Below are 21,650 nucleotides of genomic sequence, written 5' to 3'. Positions count from 1 at the left end.
AGTGGTGAAAAAGTAGTTTATTTTGTTTACTAGATTATATCAGTGAACCACTAGATTCCCATCATGCAACACTGTAGAAAAAAATCACCAATGACTTTTTAATACACTGCTCAAAAAAATAAAGGGAACACTTAAACAACACAATGTAACTCCAAGTCAATGACACTTCTGTGAAATCAAACTGTCCACTTAGGAAGCAACACTGATTGACAATACATTTCAAATGCTGTTGTGCAAATGGAATAGACAACAGGTGGAAATTATAGGCAATAAGCAAGACACCCCCAATAAAGGAGTGGTTCTGCAGGTGGGAACCACAGACCACTTCTCAGTTCCTATGCTTCCTGGCTGATGTTTTGGTCACTTTTGAATGCTGGCGGTGCTTTCACTCTGGTGGTAGCATGACACGGAGTCTACAACCCACACAAGTGGCTCAGGTAGTGCAGCTCATCCAGGATGGCACATCAATGCGAGCTGTGGCAAGAAGGTTTGCTGTGTCTGTCAGCGTAGTGTCCAGAGCATGGAGGCGTTACCAGGAGACAGGCCAGTACATCAGGAGACGTGGAGGAGGCCGTAGGAGGGCAACAACCCAGCAGCAGGACCGCTACCTCCGCCTTTGTGCAAGGAGGAGCAGGAGGAGCACTGCCAGAGCCCTGCAAAATGACCTCCAGCAGGCCACAAATGTGCATGTGTCTGCTCAAACGGTCAGAAACAGACTCCATGAGGGTGGTATGAGGGCCCGACGTCCACAGGTGGGGGTTGTGCTTACAGCCCAACGCCGTGCAGGACGTTTGGCATTTGCCAGAGAACACCAAGATTGGCAAATTCGCCACTGGCGCCCTGTGCTCTTCACAGATGAAAGCAGGTTCACACAGAGCACATGACAGACGTGACAGAATCTGGAGACGCCCGCGGAGAACGTTCTGCTGCCTGCAACATCCTCCAGCATGACCGGTTTGGCGGTGGGTCAGTCATGGTGTGGGGTGGCATTTCTTTGGGGGGCCGCACAGCCCTCCATGTGCTCGCCAGAGGTAGCCTGACTGCCATTAGGTACCGAGATGAGATCCTCAGACCCCTTGTGAGACCATATGCTGGTGCGGTTGGCCCTGGATTCCTCCTAATGCAAGACAATGCTAGACCTCATGTGGCTGGAGTGTGTCAGCAGTTCCTGCAAGAGGAAGGCATTGATGCTATGGACTGGCCCGCCCGTTCCCCAGACCTGAATCCAATTGAGCACATCTGGGACATCATGTCTCGCTCCATCCACCAACACCATGTTGCACCACAGACTGTCCAGGAGTTGGCGGATGCTTTAGTCCAGGTCTGGGAGGAGATCCCTCAGGAGACCATCCGCCACCTCATCAGGAGCATGCCCAGGCGTTGTAGGGAGGTCATACAGGCACGTGGAGGCCACACACACTACTGAGCCTCATTTTGACTTGTTTTAAGGACATTTCATCAAAGTTGGATCAGCCTGTAGTGTGGTTTTCCACTTTAATTTTGAGTGTGACTCCAAATCCAGACCTCCATGGGTTGATAAATTAGATTTCCATTGATTATTTTTGTGTGATTTTGTTGTCAGCACATTCAACTATGTAAAGAAAAAAGTATTTAATAAGATTATTTCTTTCATTCAGATCTAGGATGTGTTGTTTAAGTGTTCCCTTTATTTTTTTGAGCAGTATATCTTAACCTGTCTGATATCAGAAATGTATGCGATATGACGAAATACAATCACGTTCAGACACACACACACCCACACACACACACACACAACACACACACACACACACACACACACACACACACAGGGAGAGAGACAAATGCATGAAACCAATTGATTTATTATCAATAACATCTCACATTCTTTTGTGCTTTTGATTTACTCCGTTAAAAAAACGGTTCTAATTCCACCATGGAAAGCACAGGGCCATCAGACACCGGTCCAGTTCCACTCAGCAGCATTATTTCCTTTGATCATTTGAACAGGGCGAGGGAGCACAAAGCACACACAAGCTGCATTCAGTAACAATATTCTTATTTGTCTTATAAATAAAGGCAGTTGCTCCCTGACAACACAAAGAACTTTGATCGTATTAAAAGGGCAGGGGAGGCTAACCCACAGAAGCTGCATTTAGTACGGGGGGGGAATGTATGAAATGTATGGATAAGAGCGTCTGCTAAAAATGACTAAAATGTAAAAAGAAAGAAATGTAGTCAATTCAGCATCAAAAGGTCACTACAAGGCAGTGTTGCTGATGAAATGACGCAAGAGCACACCCTAGTGGAGAAAAAGCTTACAGCACCTGGTATTCCCAGGCGGTCTCCCATCCAAGTACTAACCAGGCCCGACCCTGCTTAGCTTCCGAGATCAGACGAGATCGGGCGTATTTTTTTTTATTTTTTATATTTTATTATGAGAAACAAACAATTTTACATCGTTTCAATAATAATAAAAGGGTGAAACAATTCACCCTTTACAAAATCAAGAAAGAAAATAAAATCAAAATAAAACCAATTAATAATTAAAAACAAGTTTTCCATTTGATGAAATTCGAATAAATGTACTCCCCCACACAAATTGCTTTTCAAAGTTGCATCCACCATATCTATGTATTATCTCTATATTTTTCTCCAACATACTCTTAAAAGTACCTCCACACTCACACATTTTCCTTCATAATGACCCAAGTTCCTTCTTAATCTTACAGCATATCGAGCATGACTTAAAACATAATTAACCAAATTAAAGTTCAAAACTTTACTTTTCCCATTTATACCAAAAAGAAAAAAAATCTCCTCCATTCCACCCCATTAAAAATCTTCCCCCAATGTTTTACTAAAAGCTCCTTTAGAAATTCATGAAACCCTCTTAATCTACTACATTCAATGAAAAAAGTGCAAAAGTTTTCCACCCCTATATGACAAATGTCACATTCTCTCTTAATATTTCTGTTGATTTGATGTAGAACCACATTAGTAAAAATCCTATTATGTTTTATTTTAAAATCATTATCTTCACATTCTATGGAATTCCATTTTACATTAACATTCTTCCATATTGATTTCACATCCAAATCTACAAAGACCTCCGACCACACTTTCTCTGAAGCAGGAACTTTTATCTCTTTTTAAAATACATTTACTATAGACTGTTTTAACTTTCAAGCCTGACAAATCATGTTTCACTCCATTTTTTCATAAAATAAAACCGGTAAACCCCTAGCTCTCTTAACCACCTCTGTATTTATTAAAACCACCCACTCCTCGAATACACCCCAGAATTCTCTTATACATATTTTCTACTGTAGTTTTGCTTATGTCATCATCTACCTCAATTACATTGTCATAAATAGCGTGTACCGGTTAGAAACCCCGGAATGACCTCATATAGAATATCACCAATCTGTCTCATCCCAGCTCTCATAAAATATTTACAATACAACATTGCATTATTATACTTGATCTTTGGATTCAAAAAGATTGGCTGGTTTAAAATATTTTCCAAAATGTTACATTCATAGGAAATGTGTGGTAAAAAGGTGTCCCCAAGCCTCAAAAACTTCCTTATAAAACAAAGGTATTTTTCCCAACATTTCTTGTTTTACACACATTAATAAACCATTATCCCCGATCCTCCCAACCTCCTGCAAATACTCTGTAAAAAACTTTTCCATCCGTAATCTAATTCTCCATATAAATACTTCCGAACCATTTTCACTCTTATCGCTATTTTCCTCACCTTTAGATCCACTAACTTCAAGCCCCCTCCTCATAACCTGCAATCAATGTTTTAAAAGCGATTTTCACCCCCTTCCCATCCCATAAAAAATCAACTAAAATCTTATTCATTTCAGTTAAAACCCATTCTGGCACATCTAGTACATTCATGACATGAACAAAAATTGACATCAGTAAAGAATTTATAACAATAACCTTCCCTTTAATTTTAACAACCTCCCCTTCCACATATTTACAACCTTCCTGACTTTATTTATCACCCCACTCCATGTCAAATCTCTAGCTTCCTTTTCTTTTACCCCTATAAAAATCCTAACACCTTAAAATAATCTTTGACCTCTTTAAAAGGAAAATTCCCCTCATTTACTTTCCCAATATACATTACAACAGACTTTTCCATATTAACTTTTGCTCCTGATGCTCTTCCATATACTTTAAAACCTTCTATTACCCTTTTACACTATCCTCATCTCTAACTGTTATAGTTGTGTCATCTGCATATTGGTGAATCAAACTTGAACCCTTCTGTGGAGTCTGTACACAATTAATAAAATTATCCTTCTTAAGAAAAGCCGCTAAAGGTTCAGCTGATAAAACATAAAGTAAAGCAGATAAAGGACATCCCTGTCTCACAGATCTCTCCAGGGTAAAAGAATCAGTTAAAACCCCATTGCATTTCACCCTACTTTTTGCATTTCTATATAATAATTTAATCCACCTTATTATTTTATTACCAAAACCAAATCTTTCCAAGGCCCTAAACATAAAATCATGTTCTACCCTATCAAAAGCCTTATTTAAATCTATGCTTAAAACAATACCCCCTATCTTATCCCCATTCATTTTGTGTATCACGTCTCTAATTGTATTAATTGTGTCAGCTATATCTCTCCCAGGACACTATAATTCTGTGTTGGTGCAATAATATCATGTAAAACTCTCTTCATCCTATTCGCTAAGATTTTGGCTAAAATCTTGTAATCCACATTTAATAAACTAATAGGCCTATAATTCTCCAATTTTACCTTACTCCCTTTGTTTTTTATATAAAATAGTTATCATTCCTGTCACCATTGATTCTGATACAAATCCTTCTCCTCCATATAGTGATAAACCTCCAATAAAATAGGTGCTAAAAGCCTTTCATAAATTTTATAAAACTCTGCAATGATACCATCTACTCCAGGGCTCTTATTCAACTGTAAACCTTTTATCGCATCCGTAACTTCATTTACTGTAATCTTCCCATCACACATCAACTTATCCTCTCCATTAATTTTCACCTCCACACTACCTAAAATCTCCTGTACACACCCCTCATCCACCTCCCCTTTTTAAATAAGTCCTTATAAAAATTCTGCACTGTCTCTAAAATCTCTACATAATCATCTACTACTTCCCCTTCACATTTTCAATCTGTCTAAGATATGTTCTTCTTTGAGTACTCTTCTCTAATCCAAAGAAAAAGGAGGTGCATTTCTCCCCCTCCAAAAAATACTTTGCTTTGCTTCTTATAATAGCCCCTTACACCTATCCATGTCATATTTACTCAATTTTGCTTTCAACTCTAAAAACCTTTCTATATTATAATTAGGTTCACTGTCACATTTGCCCATTTCTTCATCCAATTTTGCTCTCAACTCATTTTCTTTTCTTTTCATCCTGCCTCTTTTTTCCTTGCATATCTTGTACTAAACACTTTTATTTTTTCCTTAACCTTGTCCCACCATAAACACTTATCATCCCTTTCTGCTTATCTTCCATTTCACATGTTATCAAAGATTTCAGTTGTTTACAATAACTCCTCATCGCCAAAAACTTGCATTCATACACCACGCATTCCCACCCCTATTCTTTCCTTGTCTAAACCCACCAAGAAACTTAAACATGCATGATCACTGAAAGTTGTAAAAACATACTTAACATCTTTGATAAAATCCCTTAAACTTTCTTTAACTAAAATCAAATCTATTCTAGTTTGTTTTAATTCCCCTAAAACCACCTGCCTTCTCGAAAATTCTCGTTTATTGGGATTGTCATCTCTCCATATGTCAATAAGTTTTTCTCAAACATCATTTTCTTTAAAACCCCTCTAGATGCATCATTTCTAAAACTGCTCCCTTGTCATATCTAATCTGTCCAATTTCACATTAAAATCCCCACCACAATACAATTTCCACACACTCCATCGCCCACTTCAATAAATAAACCTTGAGCTCTATTTCGTTATTTGGCGCATAAACATTTATAATTCTAAAATTCATATCCATATACTCAAAATCTAAAACTAAAATCCTCCCATTATTATCATCATGTACATGTACCACTTTGTCCACCACATCCTTCCTCAATAAAATAGCAACCCCACTAGAATTCCCTCTACCATTATTAACAAAAATAAAATCCCTCCATATTTGTTTTACTTTCAATACACAATCATTGTCCCAATGCGTCTCTTGAAGACATAAGATATCCACATTTTCCATTTGCACTATATTTTGAAATTTATCCATTGTCCTTAACCCATTTACATTTAAGGACCAAAAATTTTACCATTCAAAGTAATAAAATGAAAAAGTATACCTTCATTGTCCTCTACCTTTTGTCCTGTTTCTTTCCTCTCCTCCTTCTTCTCTCCCCCAATCTTCCTCTTCCTGTATCTTTCCCTTAGTCTTTCTATCTTTCCCCATCTTCCGTATCAGATATTTCCTCCAAGTCCATATCGTCCAACCAACTCAATTTTCTCTTACTCCCACACCCGAAGTGCTCCCCGTGTGCTCCCCGTATCTCTCTCCGTCTCTGGTACCGTCGTCAAAATCCAAACCCCTCCATATCTTCACCCCCGATGTACTCGCAAGGGCTGAGCCTTCCCCCAAAATCTGTGCGTCCCCAGTGCCTCCACCCAGCTCGATCTCCCCCTCCTCCTGGAAACTCCCTCTTCTCATCTCTGAACCCATGCTGCTCCCTGTTTCGTCCGTCTTCTGCTCCATCTTCTGCATCTCTCCACTTTCCTCCACGTTCTCTTTCCCATCCTCTTCTTCTCCTCGCGATGCTTCATCAGCTTCCATAAAGAGGTCTGGCTCTCCTCCTCATTTGCAACCTCTGCACAGTTGCACTCGTCAGTTCTCTTCCGACATCCTGCGCAAACGGCCCTCTCTCTCGCTCCAGCACATTCCCTCGCATAGTGTCCCTGGTTTCCGCACTTAAAACATCTAAAGTCAGGGCAGTCCTTTAAAATATGTCCAGGTTGGATACACAAGCGGCAAACCTAACCTGCTTGTCATGTATCACCCTGAAATATTCGCCACCCTCCAATGTCTCAAACTTAGTGGAATACGGCAAAGACTGCACGGTGTCTGTGAACTTGACCTTACAGTATCTCGTCCCATCTACGATATCCGTCCCCGGCCACACTCTCCTTCTGATTTCCGAGACGGCCGCTACACCCCAGCTCCGCAATTTGTCTACTATAGCTCCGTCCTCTATATAGACTGGCAGATTCATGAAAGAGACTATGAGTTCGTTTGCCATCACGTCTCTTGCCATACTTTCGTATTCTTGATCTTGAACCCATCCATTAAACGCTCTTTCCTTTTGCATCCCGCATCGTGACTTCATATTTCCTTTCTCCTTTAATTCTGCACCCCACCAACTCTCCGCACACATCTTTAATTGATCTTAGTAATTCCATCGTCGTTATCTTGTCTTCTCCTATCAATTCCACCAACCACCACCGTTCGTTCCTTGCCGTATTTTAACCAAGCCACCATTCGGTAATTTTTGCGCATTGCCTTTGTCTTTATCCGTTCCATTATTCGTTGCCATGTTGTCCGTCATTAAGAAATCAGAAAAAGTCTCAAAAACTCACCCCAAGCAGCAGAACTGCAAGGGGGAAAAAACTCAAAAATTAAAACTTATTTGAATTCAAAATCAGATTTCTCCGTCAAAAACTAAGAATATCAAACAAATACTCTCAAACAAAACACTCACTTACAGGATAAGAGTGTCTTCCAAGCTTTAACTTCCAAATGGACAATGACCCCAAACTCACTTCCAAAGTTGTGGCAAAATGGCTTAAGGACAACAAAGTCAAGGTATTGGAGTGGTCATCACAAAGCCCTGACCTCAATCCCATAGAAAATTTGTGGGCAGAACTGAAAAAGTGTGTGCGAGCAAGGAGGCCTACAAACCTGACTCAGTTACACCAGCTCTGTCAGGAGGAATGGGCCAAAATTCACCCAACTTATTTTTGGGAAGCTTGTGGAAGGCTACCCGAAACGTTTGACCCAAGTTAAACAATTTAAAGGCAATGCTACCAAATACTAATTGAGTGTATGTAAACTTCTGACCCACTGGGAATGTGATGAAAGAAATAAAAGCTGAAATAAATCACTCTCTCAACTATTATTCTGACATTCCACATTCTTAAAATAAAGTGGTGATCCTAACTGACCTAAGACAGGGAATTTTTATTAGGAGTAAATGTCAGGAAATGTGAAGAACTGAGTTTAAATGTATTTGACTTCAACTGTACCATGGCTAAGGGCTATTCTTAGGACACAAGCCGTTTGCCGTGGTATATTGCCCATATACCACAAACCCCAGAGGTGCCTTACTGCTATTATAAACTGGTTACCAACCTAATTAGAACAGTAAAAAGCATTTTTTTGTCACACCCGTGGTACACGATCTGACATAACACGGCTTTCAACCAAATCAGCATTCAGGGCTCAAACCACCCAGTTTATAATTGTAAATATGTCCCGTTTGCACATGTGCATAACTATAGATGCAGTTGAAATCAGAAGTTTGCACTTGGAGGAATGATTTCTACCCCCTAAAAAAAAAAAAAAAACACTTGGAAGAACTTAAAAAAAAATGTATGGCAATTTTATGGCAAATGTTCAGTTATTATGTTCCAGATGTTAAGACTACACACCATTATAAATGGCCTACTTGCGAGATTGACTTGTTATTTCAATAGGCATAGGCTACTGACTAAAATCTGGCTTTATAATTGCAATTCAGTTTTGCCACGATTTGCTGAGCTAGTAGCCTATAGCCCCTGATAGGCCAACATCTCATTCCAGGTAAAAGTCCACAATGACATTCAATGTGGAGAATGATACATTTGCTATAGATCTATGACCATGATCACAATTGATAACTTCCAATTTAATTAACTAAATATGGCCATCAATAATTACATAACAAGGCTACAACAACAAACTGAAGTTACAGGCTATTTATTAAATCCGTTTGCCAGCTCCAGGTAGGCTAAACAAGTGGTATAAATTGATTTGCAATAACTCCAGCGATATCGTAATTTCAACACATTTATTGTATCAAATGGTAGGCTACAGCAGTCTACAATGGCATAGAAATGAATAGCCTACTTAATGGCCAACAGATTGAAATGTATCATTCTCCACATTTAATGTCAGTTTCATTGTTGACTTTTTCCGATAACAGAAGCATGCAAGGGAGTTCCTTAACTGGCATTTCAAATTTCCATTCGCGCAGCGCTCGAGACCCAAGAACTGAGCATGCGTAAAACTCTTTGCTTGATACAGTTTTCCATAAGAAAAGTCTACATTAGAATACAGTTTACTATAAACCACCTCTGAGCTTATATATCTAAAACCTCTGGTGCGCCTAAAGTCATTTTCCAGTGCTTTGTCGATGTTATATAAGTTCTAGAGCTTTAATATGTTAAATGGAAAAAGGGTTGGAAATAGGTGCAGCGCTCTGTCAACCAGTGCTCTCACACACACTCCCCTCCCCACCACTCACTCAGTCAGTAATAGTCTGCTCACTGCCAAATAGTCAGCATCAGCAGCAAATACATACAGTCCTACTCAAAAGTTTGGACCCGCCTACTCATTCCAGGGGTTCTTTATTTTTACTATTTTCTACATCGTAGAATTATAGTGAATACATCAAAACTATGAAATAACATAAGGAATCATGTAGTAACCAAAAAAGTGTTAAATAAATCAAAATATCAAATCTAATTTTATTTGTCACCTGCCAAATACAACAAGTGTAGACCTTACAGTGAAATGCTAACTTACAAGCCCTTAACTTCTTAAAGCATTGTTGGTTAAGAGAAAAAAAAAGTGTTAAGTAAAAAACAGAAAATTAAAATAACAAATAATTAAACAGCAGCAGTTAACTAACAATAGCGAGGCTATTTACAGGGGGTTCCGGTACAGAGTCAATGTGCGGGGGCACCGGTTAGTCGAGGTAATTGAGGTAATATGTACATGTAGGTCGAGTTAAAGTGACTATGCATGGATAATAAACAGACAGTAGCAGCAGCGTAAAAGAGGGGTCTGAGTAGCCCTTGATTAGCTTATGGCTTGGAGGTAGAAGCTGTTAAGAAACCTTTTACACTTGGCGCTCCGGTACCGCTTGCCGTGCAGTAGCAGAGAGAACAGTCTATGAATAGGGTGGCTGGAGTCTGACAATTTTTAGGGCCTTCCTCTGACACCACCTAGTATAGAGGTCCTGGATGACAGGAAGCTTTGCCCCAGTGAGGTACTGGGCTGTTCGCACTACCCTCTGTAGTGCCTTGCGGTCGTAGGCCGAGCAGTTGCCATACCAGGCAGTGATGCAACCAGTCAGGATGCTCTCAATGGTGCAGCTGGAGAACCTTTTGAGGATCTGAGGACCCATGCTACATTTTTTCAGTCTCCTGATGATGAATAGGCTTTGTCATGCCCTCTTCACGCCTGTCTTGGTGTGTTTGGACCATGACAGTTTGTTGGTGATGTGGACACCAAGGAACTTGAAGCTCTCAACCTGCTCCACTGCAGCTCCGTCGATGAGAATGGGGGCGTGCTCGGTACTCCTTTTCCTGTAGTCCACAATCATCTCCTTTGTCTTGATATCATTGAGGGAGAGGTTGTTGTCCTGGCACCACACGGCCAGGTCTCTGACCTCCTCCCTATAGGCTGTCTCATCGTTGTCGGTGATCAGGCCTACCACTGTTGTGTCATCGGCAAACTTGATGATGGTGTTGGAGTCATGTCTGGCCATGCAGTCATGAGTGAACAGGGAGTACAGGAGGGGACTGAGCACACACCCATGAGGGGCCCCCGCGTTGAGGATCAGCATGGTGGATTTTTTGTTACGTACCCTCACCACCTGGGGGCGGCCCGTCAGGAAGTCCAGGATCCAGTTGCAGAGGGAGGTGTTTAGTCCCAGGGTTCTTAGCTTATTGATGAGCTTTGAGGGCACTATGGTGTTGAATGCTGAGCTGTAGTCAATGAATAACATTTTCACATAGGTGTTCCATTTGTCCAGTTGGGAAAGGGCAGTGTTGAGTGAAATAGAGATTGCATCATTTGTGGATCTGTTGGGGCGGTATGCAAATTGGAGTGGGTCTAGGGTTTCTGGGATAATGGTGTTGTGAGCCATGACCAGCCTTTCAAAGCACTTCATGGCTACAGACGTGAGTGCTACGGGTCGGTAGTCATTTAGGCAGGTTACCTTAGTGTTCTTGGGCACAGAGACTATGGTGGTCTGCTTGAAACATGTTGGTATTACAGACTTAGTCAGGGACAGGTTGAAAATGTCAGTGAAGACACTTGCCAGTTGGTCAGCGCATGCTCAGAGTACACATCCTGGTAATCCGTCTGGCCCTGCGGCCTTGTGAATGTTGACCTGTTTAAAGGTCTTACTCACATCGGCTACAGAAAGCGTGATCACACAGTCGTCCGGAACAGCTGATGCTCTCATGCATGCTTCAGTGTTACTTGCCTCGAAGCGAGCATAGAAGTAATTTAGCTCGTCTGGTAGGCTCGTGTCACTGGGCAGCTCGTAGCTGTGCATCCCTTTGTAGTTCCTAAAAGTTTCAAAACCCTGCCACATCCGACGAGCATCGGAGCCAGTGTAGTGTGATTCAATCTTAGTCCTGTATTGACGCTTTGCCTGTTTGATGGTTCGTCAAAGGGCATAGCGGGATTTCTTATAAGCTTCCGTGTTAGAGTCCCGCTCCTTGAAAGCGGCAGCTCTACCCTTTAGCGCAGTGCGGATGTTGCCTGTAATCCATGGCTTCTGGTTATGGTATGTACGTACGGTCACTGTGGGGACTACGTCAGCGATGCACTTATTGATGAAGCCACTGACTGATGTGGTGTATTGCCATGCCATATTTTATCCCTTTAATGTAAGAAACAACAGCCTGATAGCAGCAAGAAAGAAACGTAAATCAAACAAAATTACAGTATTTTGTGCTTCTGCATTACTGTAATTAGATTAATGACCCAACATGCATACATGGGAACATACCACTCCATTCAGTCTGTCTAGTTCACTGAGCTGACAACAATCCGGCTTCTCTTCTTCCCCATAGACTATGCACATAGCTTATGCACAAGCTAAACAATGAGAGATTGTGTGTGTTTGTAGTCTGACCAAAACATTTGAGAAAACGCAAAACTGACCCTGGGTCAGTGTCTGGGATAACACATTCAACCCCTGGAGGCTTCAACCCTAACTAACCTTGTTAAGGGCTTTGACTCAGTTGTTTGACTTTAAAATGTATGCCAAACAACTCTGCACAAGGACTACTTTTGATAATTTCAAATTTCACAGAATTACAGTAAAATTTCCCACAGGTTTGTATGTGACCATGTTTTCCAAAAACTCAGATATTTGCTCTGAATTAAGATTCAAAGATGTATGCAGAAGGAATGGGGTGTCAGCTATGACATGGCACCTTGAGTTTGAAAAAATATTTTGTTTATTGAACTACAGTAAGTGAAATGGGTTTATACCCAGTAACAGAATTAGGGTAACGGAATTATATCATGGGTCCCTGATCTGTACTACACAGAAAAGCATCATTATGAATGTGAATGTTATTCTCCTCATGTTTCACAAATTTGAACAGCAGAGTACACTAGAGTACAGTGCAGTACAATACAATACAGGAGTGAAGTTCAGCGCAGTAGCATTGTCTTACATTAGTTAGCGCCCCAAACTGTGGGTTGGGACCCATTTGTGGGTCGCAACAAGGGTCCGGGTGGGATGACATAAAGAAAAATATACTCACATTTTTGGGGGGTTGCACATACATTTTCGGGATAGAAAAACACTTTCAGTGTAAACTTAAACGACAAAAAACAAATATTAAGTATGTAGAAAAGATAATGGACATACATATTTTTATAGTAGTCTATAATCTAAGAATTTACAATCAACAAAATAAAAGCTAGACAGTCAGGCCCCCATTGATTTTGTTAAATTGAGCATAAGTAATATGGCTACAGGTTCATCTGCCTCACCTAAAGCCCATTTTTGTGGGAAGCTGCTATAGACCAAGTGTTAACAGTCAGTATTTGGATAGTATGTGTGAAATGCTTGATAATGTATGCGATGTCAACAGAGGTATATTTTCTGGGTGATTTAAATATTGACTGGCTTTCATCAAGCTGCCGACTTAAGAAAAAGCTTCAAACTGTAACCAGTGCCTGCAACCTGGTTCAGGTTATCAGTCAACCTACCAGCATAGTTACAAACAGCACAGGAATGAAATCATCAACATGTATTTATCACATCTTTACTAATGCTGCAGAAATTTGCTTGAAAGCAGTATCCAGATCCATTGGCTGTAGTGTTCACTATATAGTAGTCATATCTAGGAAAACCTAAGTTCCAAAGGCTGGGCCTAATAAAATGTATGAGAGGTCATACAATAAGTTTTGTAGTGATTTCTATGTTGTATATTCCCCAGGGCAGATGTCTTGGTCCCTTATGTTTTTCAATCTTTACTAACGACATGCCACTGGCTTTGAGTAAAGCCAGTGAGTCTATGTATGCGGATGACTCAACACTATACACGTCAGGTACTACAGTGACTGAAATGACTGCAACACTTAACAAAGAGCTGCAGTTAGTTTCAGAGTGGTTGGCAAGGAATAAGTTAGTCCTAAATATTTCAAAAACGAAATGCATTGTATTTGGGACAAATTATTCACTAAACCGTAAACCTCAACTAAATCTTGAAATAAATCATGTGGAAATTGAGTAAGTTGAGGTGACTAAAATGCTTGGAGTAACCCTGGGATTGTAAACTGTCATGGTCAAAACATATTGATACAACAGTAGCTAAGATGATGAAAAGTCTGTCCATAATAAAGCGCTGCTCTACCTTCTTAGCAGCACTATCAACAAGGCAGGTCCAACAGGCCCTAGTTTTGTCGCACCTGGACTACTGTTGTCGCGTGGTCAGGTGCCACAAAAAGGGACTTAGGAAAATTGCAATTGGCTCAGAACAGGTGGCTCAGAACAGCACAGCTGACCCTTGGATGTACACAGAGAGCTAACATTAATCATATGCATGTCAATCTCTCCTGGCTCAAAGTGGAGGAGTGATTGACCTCATCACTACATGTACTTGTGAGAAGTATTGACATGTTGAATGTGCCGAGCTGTCTGTTTGAACTACTGGAGCACAGCTTGAACACCCATGCATACCCCACAAGACATGCCACCAGAGGTCTCTTCACAGTCCCCAAGTCCAGAACACACTATGGGAGGCGCACAGTACAACATTAGAGCAATGACTACATGGAACTCTATTCCACATTAAGAAACTGATGCAAGCAGTAAAATTAAATTGAAAAACAATATAAAAATACACCTTATGGAACAGCGAGGACAGTGAAGCAAGACAAACATAGACGGACACACACGATCACAGTGTGTTGTGAAATCTGTGAATGTATTATAATTTTTTTTAAATGGTATAAACTGCCTTAATTTTGCTAGACCCCAGGAAGAGAAGCTGCAGCCTTGGCAACAGATAATAGGTAATAAATACAAATACACATTCGGGCTCTCTACATCTCTGCAGAGGTACACCTAGCCTGATCCAAAATCTGAAAGTGCTGCTTTAGTTAACTTCTCTGTGTGCTTTCAAGCACATACTGATCAGAGACCAGGCTATGGTTACCGTCCCATATTCAAACCCTGTGGTTATCACATATCGAACACGTTATACATTCTTAATCACTTTATCAGAGCACCAATTCTCACCCTGAGAGAATAACTGTGGATCCTGTTAGCTAATGTGGGTGTGTATTAGTATGGTTTACTTCCAAACAGAGTTATATCTGTGTTTGTCTGTGTGTCACTGTCCGAGTATGGTACTACATTGTAAGAGCAAAGCAATATTCCAGAATTTGAGGTATTGTCAACTTTTAATTTCCACTGACTTTTTTTTACTGTTGTATTAAAGTTTTTTGTTATACACACCAGAAGCCTTCTGTGTTTTAGTTTGCTGGTAAACAATGTTTGACATGCCTCCCAAATTCAGTTGAATCATGTCCATGTCTTGCAATCCTCCGCAACCAATTAAATGTCTTAGAATGCCATGGTAGAGACATGCGTGTCAGTATGTGTGAGTGTATAGAAGGAAGGGTCGCATTATAGAGTAAACAGGGGCCATACTGCGTTAATGCTTCAGCCAACAGCTACCAAAACAAGCCCTCTGTCCTGTGACCTGAGCGACATTCAGGATCCCTAAACTGTTGGATGGATCCTTCAACAGTGCCGAGATGAGAGTTACATCTTGTGTAATGACTGTCATCAAAAGAACTACCTTTGAGACATACTTACAGACCAAGCAAAAAGAGGAACTACCTTTTCAACAACAAAATGGTTTACTTAAAGCATAATTATGTTTACATGCATAACTGCAAGTACAGTATAAACATTTGAATTCTCAGCCTTGCGCTACAAACAAGAAATCACACCTTAACACTGATCAAAGCTCATTTGCTCCTGACAAAAATAATATTGCACTTTTAAATGTCCACACGCACAAGTCATCAAAATAATATTCACACATTTTATATATATATATATATATATATATATATATATATATATACACACACACATATATATACACACACACACATATATATATACATACACGTATATACAGTTGAAGTCGGAAGTTTACATACACTTAGGTTGGAGTCATTAAAACTTGTTTTTCAACCACCACAAATTTCTTGTTAACAAACTATAGTTTTGGCAAGTCTGTTAGGACATCTACTTTGTGCATGACAAGTCATTTTTCCAACAATTGTTTACAGACAGATTATTTCACTGTATCACAATTCCAGTAAGTCAGAAGTATACATACACTAAGTTGACTGTGCCTTTAAACAGCTTGGAAAATTACAGAAAATTATGTCATGGCTTTAGAAGCTTCTGATAGGCTGATTGACATCCTTTGATTCAATTGGAGGTGTACCTGCGGATGTATATCAAGGCCTACCTTCAAACTCAGTGCCTCTTTGCTTGACATCATGGGAAAATCAAAAGAAATCAGCCAAGACCTCCACAAGTCTGGTTCATCCTTTGGAGCAATTTCCAAATGCCTGAAGGTACCACGTTCATCTGTACAAACAATAGTACGCAAGTATAAACACAATGGGACCACGCAGCCGTCATACCGCTCAGGAAGGTGACGCATTCTGTCTCCTAGAGATGAACATACTTTGGTGCGAAAAGTGCAAATAAATCCCAGAACAACAGCAAATGACCTTGTGAAGATGCTGGAGGAAACGAGTACAAAAGTATCTATATCCTCAGTAAAACGAGTCCTATATTGACATAACCTGAAAGGCCGCTCACCAAGGAAGAAGCCACTGCTCCAAAACCGCCATAAAAAAGCCAGACTACGGTTTGCAACTGCACATGGGGACAAAGATCGTACTTTTTGGAGAAATGTCCTCTGGTCTGATGAAACAAAAATAGAACTCTTTGGCCATAATGACCATCGTTATGTTTCGGAGGAAAAAGGGGGAGGCTTGCAAGCCGAAGAACACCATCCCAACTGTGAAGCAGGGGGTGGCAGCATCATGTTGTGGGGGTACTTTGCTGCAGGAAGGACTGGTGCACTTCACAAAATAGATGGCATCATGAGGCAGGAAAAGTATGTGGATATATTGAAGCAACATCAAGACATCAGTCAGGATTAGGATTAGTCAAGCTTGGTCACAAATGGGTCTTCCAAATGGACAATGACCACAAGCATACTTCCAAAGTTGTGGCAAAATGGCTTAAGGACAACAAAGTCAAGGTATTGGAGTGGTCATCACAAAGTCCTGACCTCAATCCTATAGAAAACAAACCTGACTCAGTTACACCAGCTCTGTCAGGAGGAATGGGCCAAAATTCACCCAACTTATTTTTGGGAAGCTTGTGGAAGGCTACCCGAAACGTTTGACCCAAGTTAAACAATTTAAAGGCAATGCTACCAAATACTAATTGAGTGTATGTAAACTTCTGACCCACTGGGAATGTGATGAAAGAAATAAAAGCTGAAATAAATCACTCTCTCAACTATTATTCTGACATTCCACATTCTTAAAATAAAGTGGTGATCCTAACTGACCTAAGACAGGAAATTTTTACTAGGATTAAATGTCAGGAATTGTGAAAAACTGAGTTTAAATGCATTTGGCTAAGGTGTATGTAAACTTGCGACTTTAACTGTATACGTACGTACATACACACACACACACACACACACACACACACACACACACACAGACACACACACACACGTCTGGCATATGTCTGGCTTTGCGCTTGCATTCACATACTTTTTTCCTCAAATGCAGTTCTCATACAGACACACCAGTAAGAAAGTCATCTTAAAAAAGAAGAGCTAAAATGTACCTAATGCTCAGATAAGGAAATATTCTACATAATACTTGTACAAATCTCAAGATCTTCAAGTGCTTTTTAGAGCAAAATAAAAAATGTGTTTTCTTTTTCAAATAAAATGGTGTCCGGGCAGCTACTGCTCATCCTCGTTCTCCTGTCCAGAACCTTCTGAGCGGTCACCCTCCAAGCGATCTGAGGACAAACAAAGTGAGTGTGTGAAAAAAAAATAATTAAATCAGCATTTCTTATTTGACAAGTCCAGGTAGTTCCTCCCTATTTCAGTCAGTTTTTTTTCTCCATTTTGTGCCTGATGAACGCAACCCTAAACCCATTTCCTACAGTACCCAGCTTGTGGGGTCTACAGTGTAAGTTTCATAACTGGTTGCTGGTAATTGAGTAGTCTGGGTACCAGTCACATTTCACTCCTTGTACTCTGTCATTTGTCAAAGGGACTGGCCTTTCGTTAATCTCAACATTGAATATACAGCTGGATTTTGTGGGAATTACAGAGTACAAGGAGTGGAATGTAATAGCTGAACAGAGACCCACACCCACTCAACCAGGCTAGAAATTGAGTGGGTGAACCAGTAAATCTCACAGTGGTAAGAGGCTTACTCAGAGCAGGCTCAAGGGTCCCAAAGTACATCAAGAACTACATAAATACTTCCACATGCACTTTCTATTGGTTCATTAGTCAACTGCCTTTCCAAAACACCATAAAAATAACTCACGAAAGAGTAAGTTAATATCACAAAACTACTAGCAAAATGTAACTGAGTGTGTGTGTACCCGTTCTTATGTGATTAAGGGAGGCCAGCATTCGCAGCATGAAGGAGGCGGGGACTGTGATGGTGTTCCTGGTCTCCTCAAGCATCAACTCATTACGCGTGATCACCTGAGAGTGAAAGGGAAAGAGGGAGATAGAGAGGAAGGTAAAAGAAAGTAAATGATACCAGTAAATCAGAAGCATCAAATGATACCAGTAAATCAAAAGTATCAAATGATACCAGTAAATCAGAACGATCAAAGAGAATGTGATTTCTATCACACTCGGAAGTGGGGAGTGGGACTGGTGAGAGAGGTTGAAGGGTAAGGGAGGACGGAAAGGGGTAACGTGGGAGCGGGAATAGAAAAGGTAATAGGGAGGGGAGAAAAAAGGGAGAAGAGAGAGGGGGTGATGAGGGAGGATACGGTGAGGATGGCAGGGAGGGATAGGTAGGTCTCCTGGGGCAAGGCATCTCCAGTCAGCTGTTGTGAGAGCTCTTGTCGAGGACCAGAGACTCTATGCGGAAGTCTCACACAGTGGGGAATCCAACCCCCTCAACTGGTGAGACAGAAGTGAACCCCAGACTACCCGCTGTCTGTCACTAACGTTGAATCAATCGTTTAGCAAACATACCTCATCAGCTAGGACTCTGTTAAAGGACGGTGACGCCTCCAGAGGTGACCAGATCTTAATGTCGTAGTCGATCCCTGATGAGGCAAGAACTGGAACAGACAGGAGACAAACTGTTGGCAATAGGGTATGACGAATAAGTGGTAGGTGTGACATCATTGGCTCTTTATACAAGGCTGAAAATGTAGCTAAGAAGCTCACCGGGGTGTGGTTGAGGTGTAGAGGTGAGACTAGGGTAGGTGTGTGTTAATCACTGGGGTTACAGAGGTGTTGGTGTATACTGTAGGTGTGGCTCTAGATATAGAAGTGTAACTCACTGGGGTCATAGAGGTGCGGCTGTAAGCGGGTAGGGGTGTGGTTGAAGGTGTATGGAGTGTACAGTAACTCACTGGGGTCATAGGGGTGCGGCTGGAGACAGTTGACTACGTGATTGTCGGCCTCCAGCAGCATCAGGTGTTCGCCCGTGTGTCTGTCCCAGATGAAGATGTGGCCACAGTCTGAACCACTCATCACAAAGTTGTTCCCCCAGAAACACGACTCCTTGATCTACAGACAGCACACAGAAATAACTGGAGATAAAGGAACTATAAATGCTTTCAAAGCATCTTCAAACGTATTTATATATTATATGCACACTAACGTACGCTAACCCCATTCCGTACAAATGTGAGCTAGTTTACGTTACCGGTCAAAAGTTTTAGAACACCCCCAGTTCCAAGTCCAGTGAGTAACCTGAAATGGTACAAAGGTAAGCAGTAAACTGCCAGAGGTAAAAAAAAACAAAAAAATGTTAAAAAAGTTTTGGTTACCAAAAAAACAAAAACTGAAAAATAACATACATTTCAGAGTAATTATTTTTTTTTTTAAAGCCTTTAGGGAACAAGTAATGGATTACCTTCTTTGGGATAGGGGGTGGTATTTTGACATCCGGATGAAAAGCATGCCCAAAGTAAACTGCCTGCTACTCAGGCCCAGAAGCTAGGATATGCATATAATTGGTAGATTTGGCTAGAAAACACTCTAAAGTTTCTAAAACTGTTCAAATAATGTCTGTGAGTATAACAGGCGAAACCCCAAGGACAAACCATCCCCCCCAAAAAAATTCTGCCTACCACTGATTTCAATGGCTGGCATTTTTATTATACGGCGAAACCCTCCCAAATTGCAGTTCCCAGGGCTTCCACTAGATGTCAACAGTCTTTAGAAAGAGTTTCAGGCTGGTTTAACCTGTCTGGGCTAGGGGGCAGTATTTTCACGGCCGGATAAAAAACGTAACCGATTTAAACTGGTTACTACTCTTGCCCAGAAACGAGAATATGCATATTATTAGTAGATTTGGATAGAAAACACTCTGAAGTTTCTAAAACTGTTTGAATGGTGTCTGTGAGTATAACAGAACTCATATGGCAGGCAAAAACCTGAGAAAATTCCAAGCAGGAAGTGGCCCGTCTGAGAATTTGTAGTTCTTCCTTTGATTCTCTATCGAAACTACAGTATCTCTGGGGTTACGTAGCACTTTCTAAGGCTTCCATTGGCTCTCTAAAGCCTTCAGAAAGCAGATTGAGGCGTCTCCTGTCTCTGGGCAGAGTATAGTAGCTCAGTTTCTCAGTGGTCTGCTTGGTGACAAAGAGATTGGATATGCGCATTCACGCTGTTTTTTATTTTCCTCTTTGAATGAATACACTATTGTCCGGTTGGAATATTATCGCTATTTTATGAGAAAAATACCATAAAAATGTATTTTAAACAGCGTTTGACATGCTTCTAAGTACGGTAATGGAACATTTTGAATGTTTTTGTCTCGAAATACGCTCGCTACCCTTTGGATAGTGACCTGAACGCACGAACAAAACGGAGGTATTTGGACATAACTATGGATTATTTGGAACAAAAACAACATTTCTTGTGGAAGTAGCAGTCCTGGGAGTGAATTCTGACGAAGATCAGCAAAGGTAATACAATTTTTCTAATACTAATTCTGAGTTCAGTGTGCCTGAACTTGGTGGGTGTGAAAATAGCTAGCTGTGATGGCTGAGCTATGTACTCAGAATATTGCAAAATGTGCTTTTGCCGAAAAGCTATTTTAAAATCTGACATAGCGATTGCATAAAGGAGTTCTGTATCTATAATTCTTAAAATAATTGTTATGTATTTTGTCAATGTTTATGATGAGTAATTTAGTCAATTCACCGGAAGTTTTCGGAGGGAATACATTTTCTGAACATCACACGCCAATGTAAAAAGCTGTTTTTTGATATAAATATGAACTTGATTGAACAAAACATGCATGTATTGTATAACATAATGTCCTAGGAGTGTTATCTGATGAAGATCAAAGGTTAGTGCTTCATTTAGCTGTGTTTTGGGTTTCTGTGACATATATGCTTGCTTGGAAAATGGCTGTGTGATTATTTTTGGCTATGTACTCTCCTAACATAATCTAATGTTTTGCTTTCGCTGTAAAGCCTTTTTGAAATCGGACAATGTGGTTAGATTAACGAGAGTCTGGTCTAAAATAGTCGTATGTTTGAAAGATTGAAATTATTGCATTTGTGAGGTTTTTGTATTTCGCGCCACGCTGTTCCACTGGCTGTTGAATAGAGTGGGACGGTCACGTCCCACCTAGCCCAGAGATGTTAAACAAAAATGAGGGAGAAGTTGTAGTTTTTCTAAGTGGCTCCCATTTTGGCTGTAGTGTTTCCAAGCGCATGGCCGACAGAGCGCGTTCTTTTTGTTTATCTCCAGTAAAGACAATAACGATTTTCCGTCTTAAATTTTATCGTTTATTTGCATATTAGGGTACCTATTGTTTGATTAT

General features: G+C 40.6%; 1 protein-coding gene across 5 annotated transcripts in view; it reads right to left on the bottom strand.

Annotated features, from left to right (window-relative positions):
* Nucleotides 1-17,210: 17,210 nt before the first annotated feature.
* The window catches only part of LOC106586745 (DDB1- and CUL4-associated factor 6), a 60,814-nt gene continuing 56,374 nt past the window's right edge, over nt 17,211-21,650 (bottom strand). For 2 of the 5 annotated variants that reach the window (XM_014174319.2, XM_014174320.2), the window contains exons 18-21: nt 19,222-19,378; nt 18,836-18,924; nt 18,226-18,331; nt 17,211-17,628 (exon numbers count right to left, since the gene is read on the bottom strand). In XM_014174319.2, coding sequence (XP_014029794.1) covers nt 17,570-17,628; nt 18,226-18,331; nt 18,836-18,924; nt 19,222-19,378 — 411 coding nt within the window. In that variant the 3' untranslated portion in view covers nt 17,211-17,569. The remainder of the gene's footprint in view (nt 17,629-18,225; nt 18,332-18,835; nt 18,925-19,221; nt 19,379-21,650) is intronic. The other 3 variants (XM_014174321.2, XM_014174323.2, XM_014174324.2) reach the window with 2 other exon arrangements.

This window comes from Salmo salar, chromosome ssa25, assembly GCF_905237065.1.
Source record: "Salmo salar chromosome ssa25, Ssal_v3.1, whole genome shotgun sequence".
Lineage (NCBI taxonomy): Eukaryota > Metazoa > Chordata > Actinopteri > Salmoniformes > Salmonidae > Salmo > Salmo salar.
This window is presented reverse-complemented; position numbering and strand designations above follow the sequence as displayed.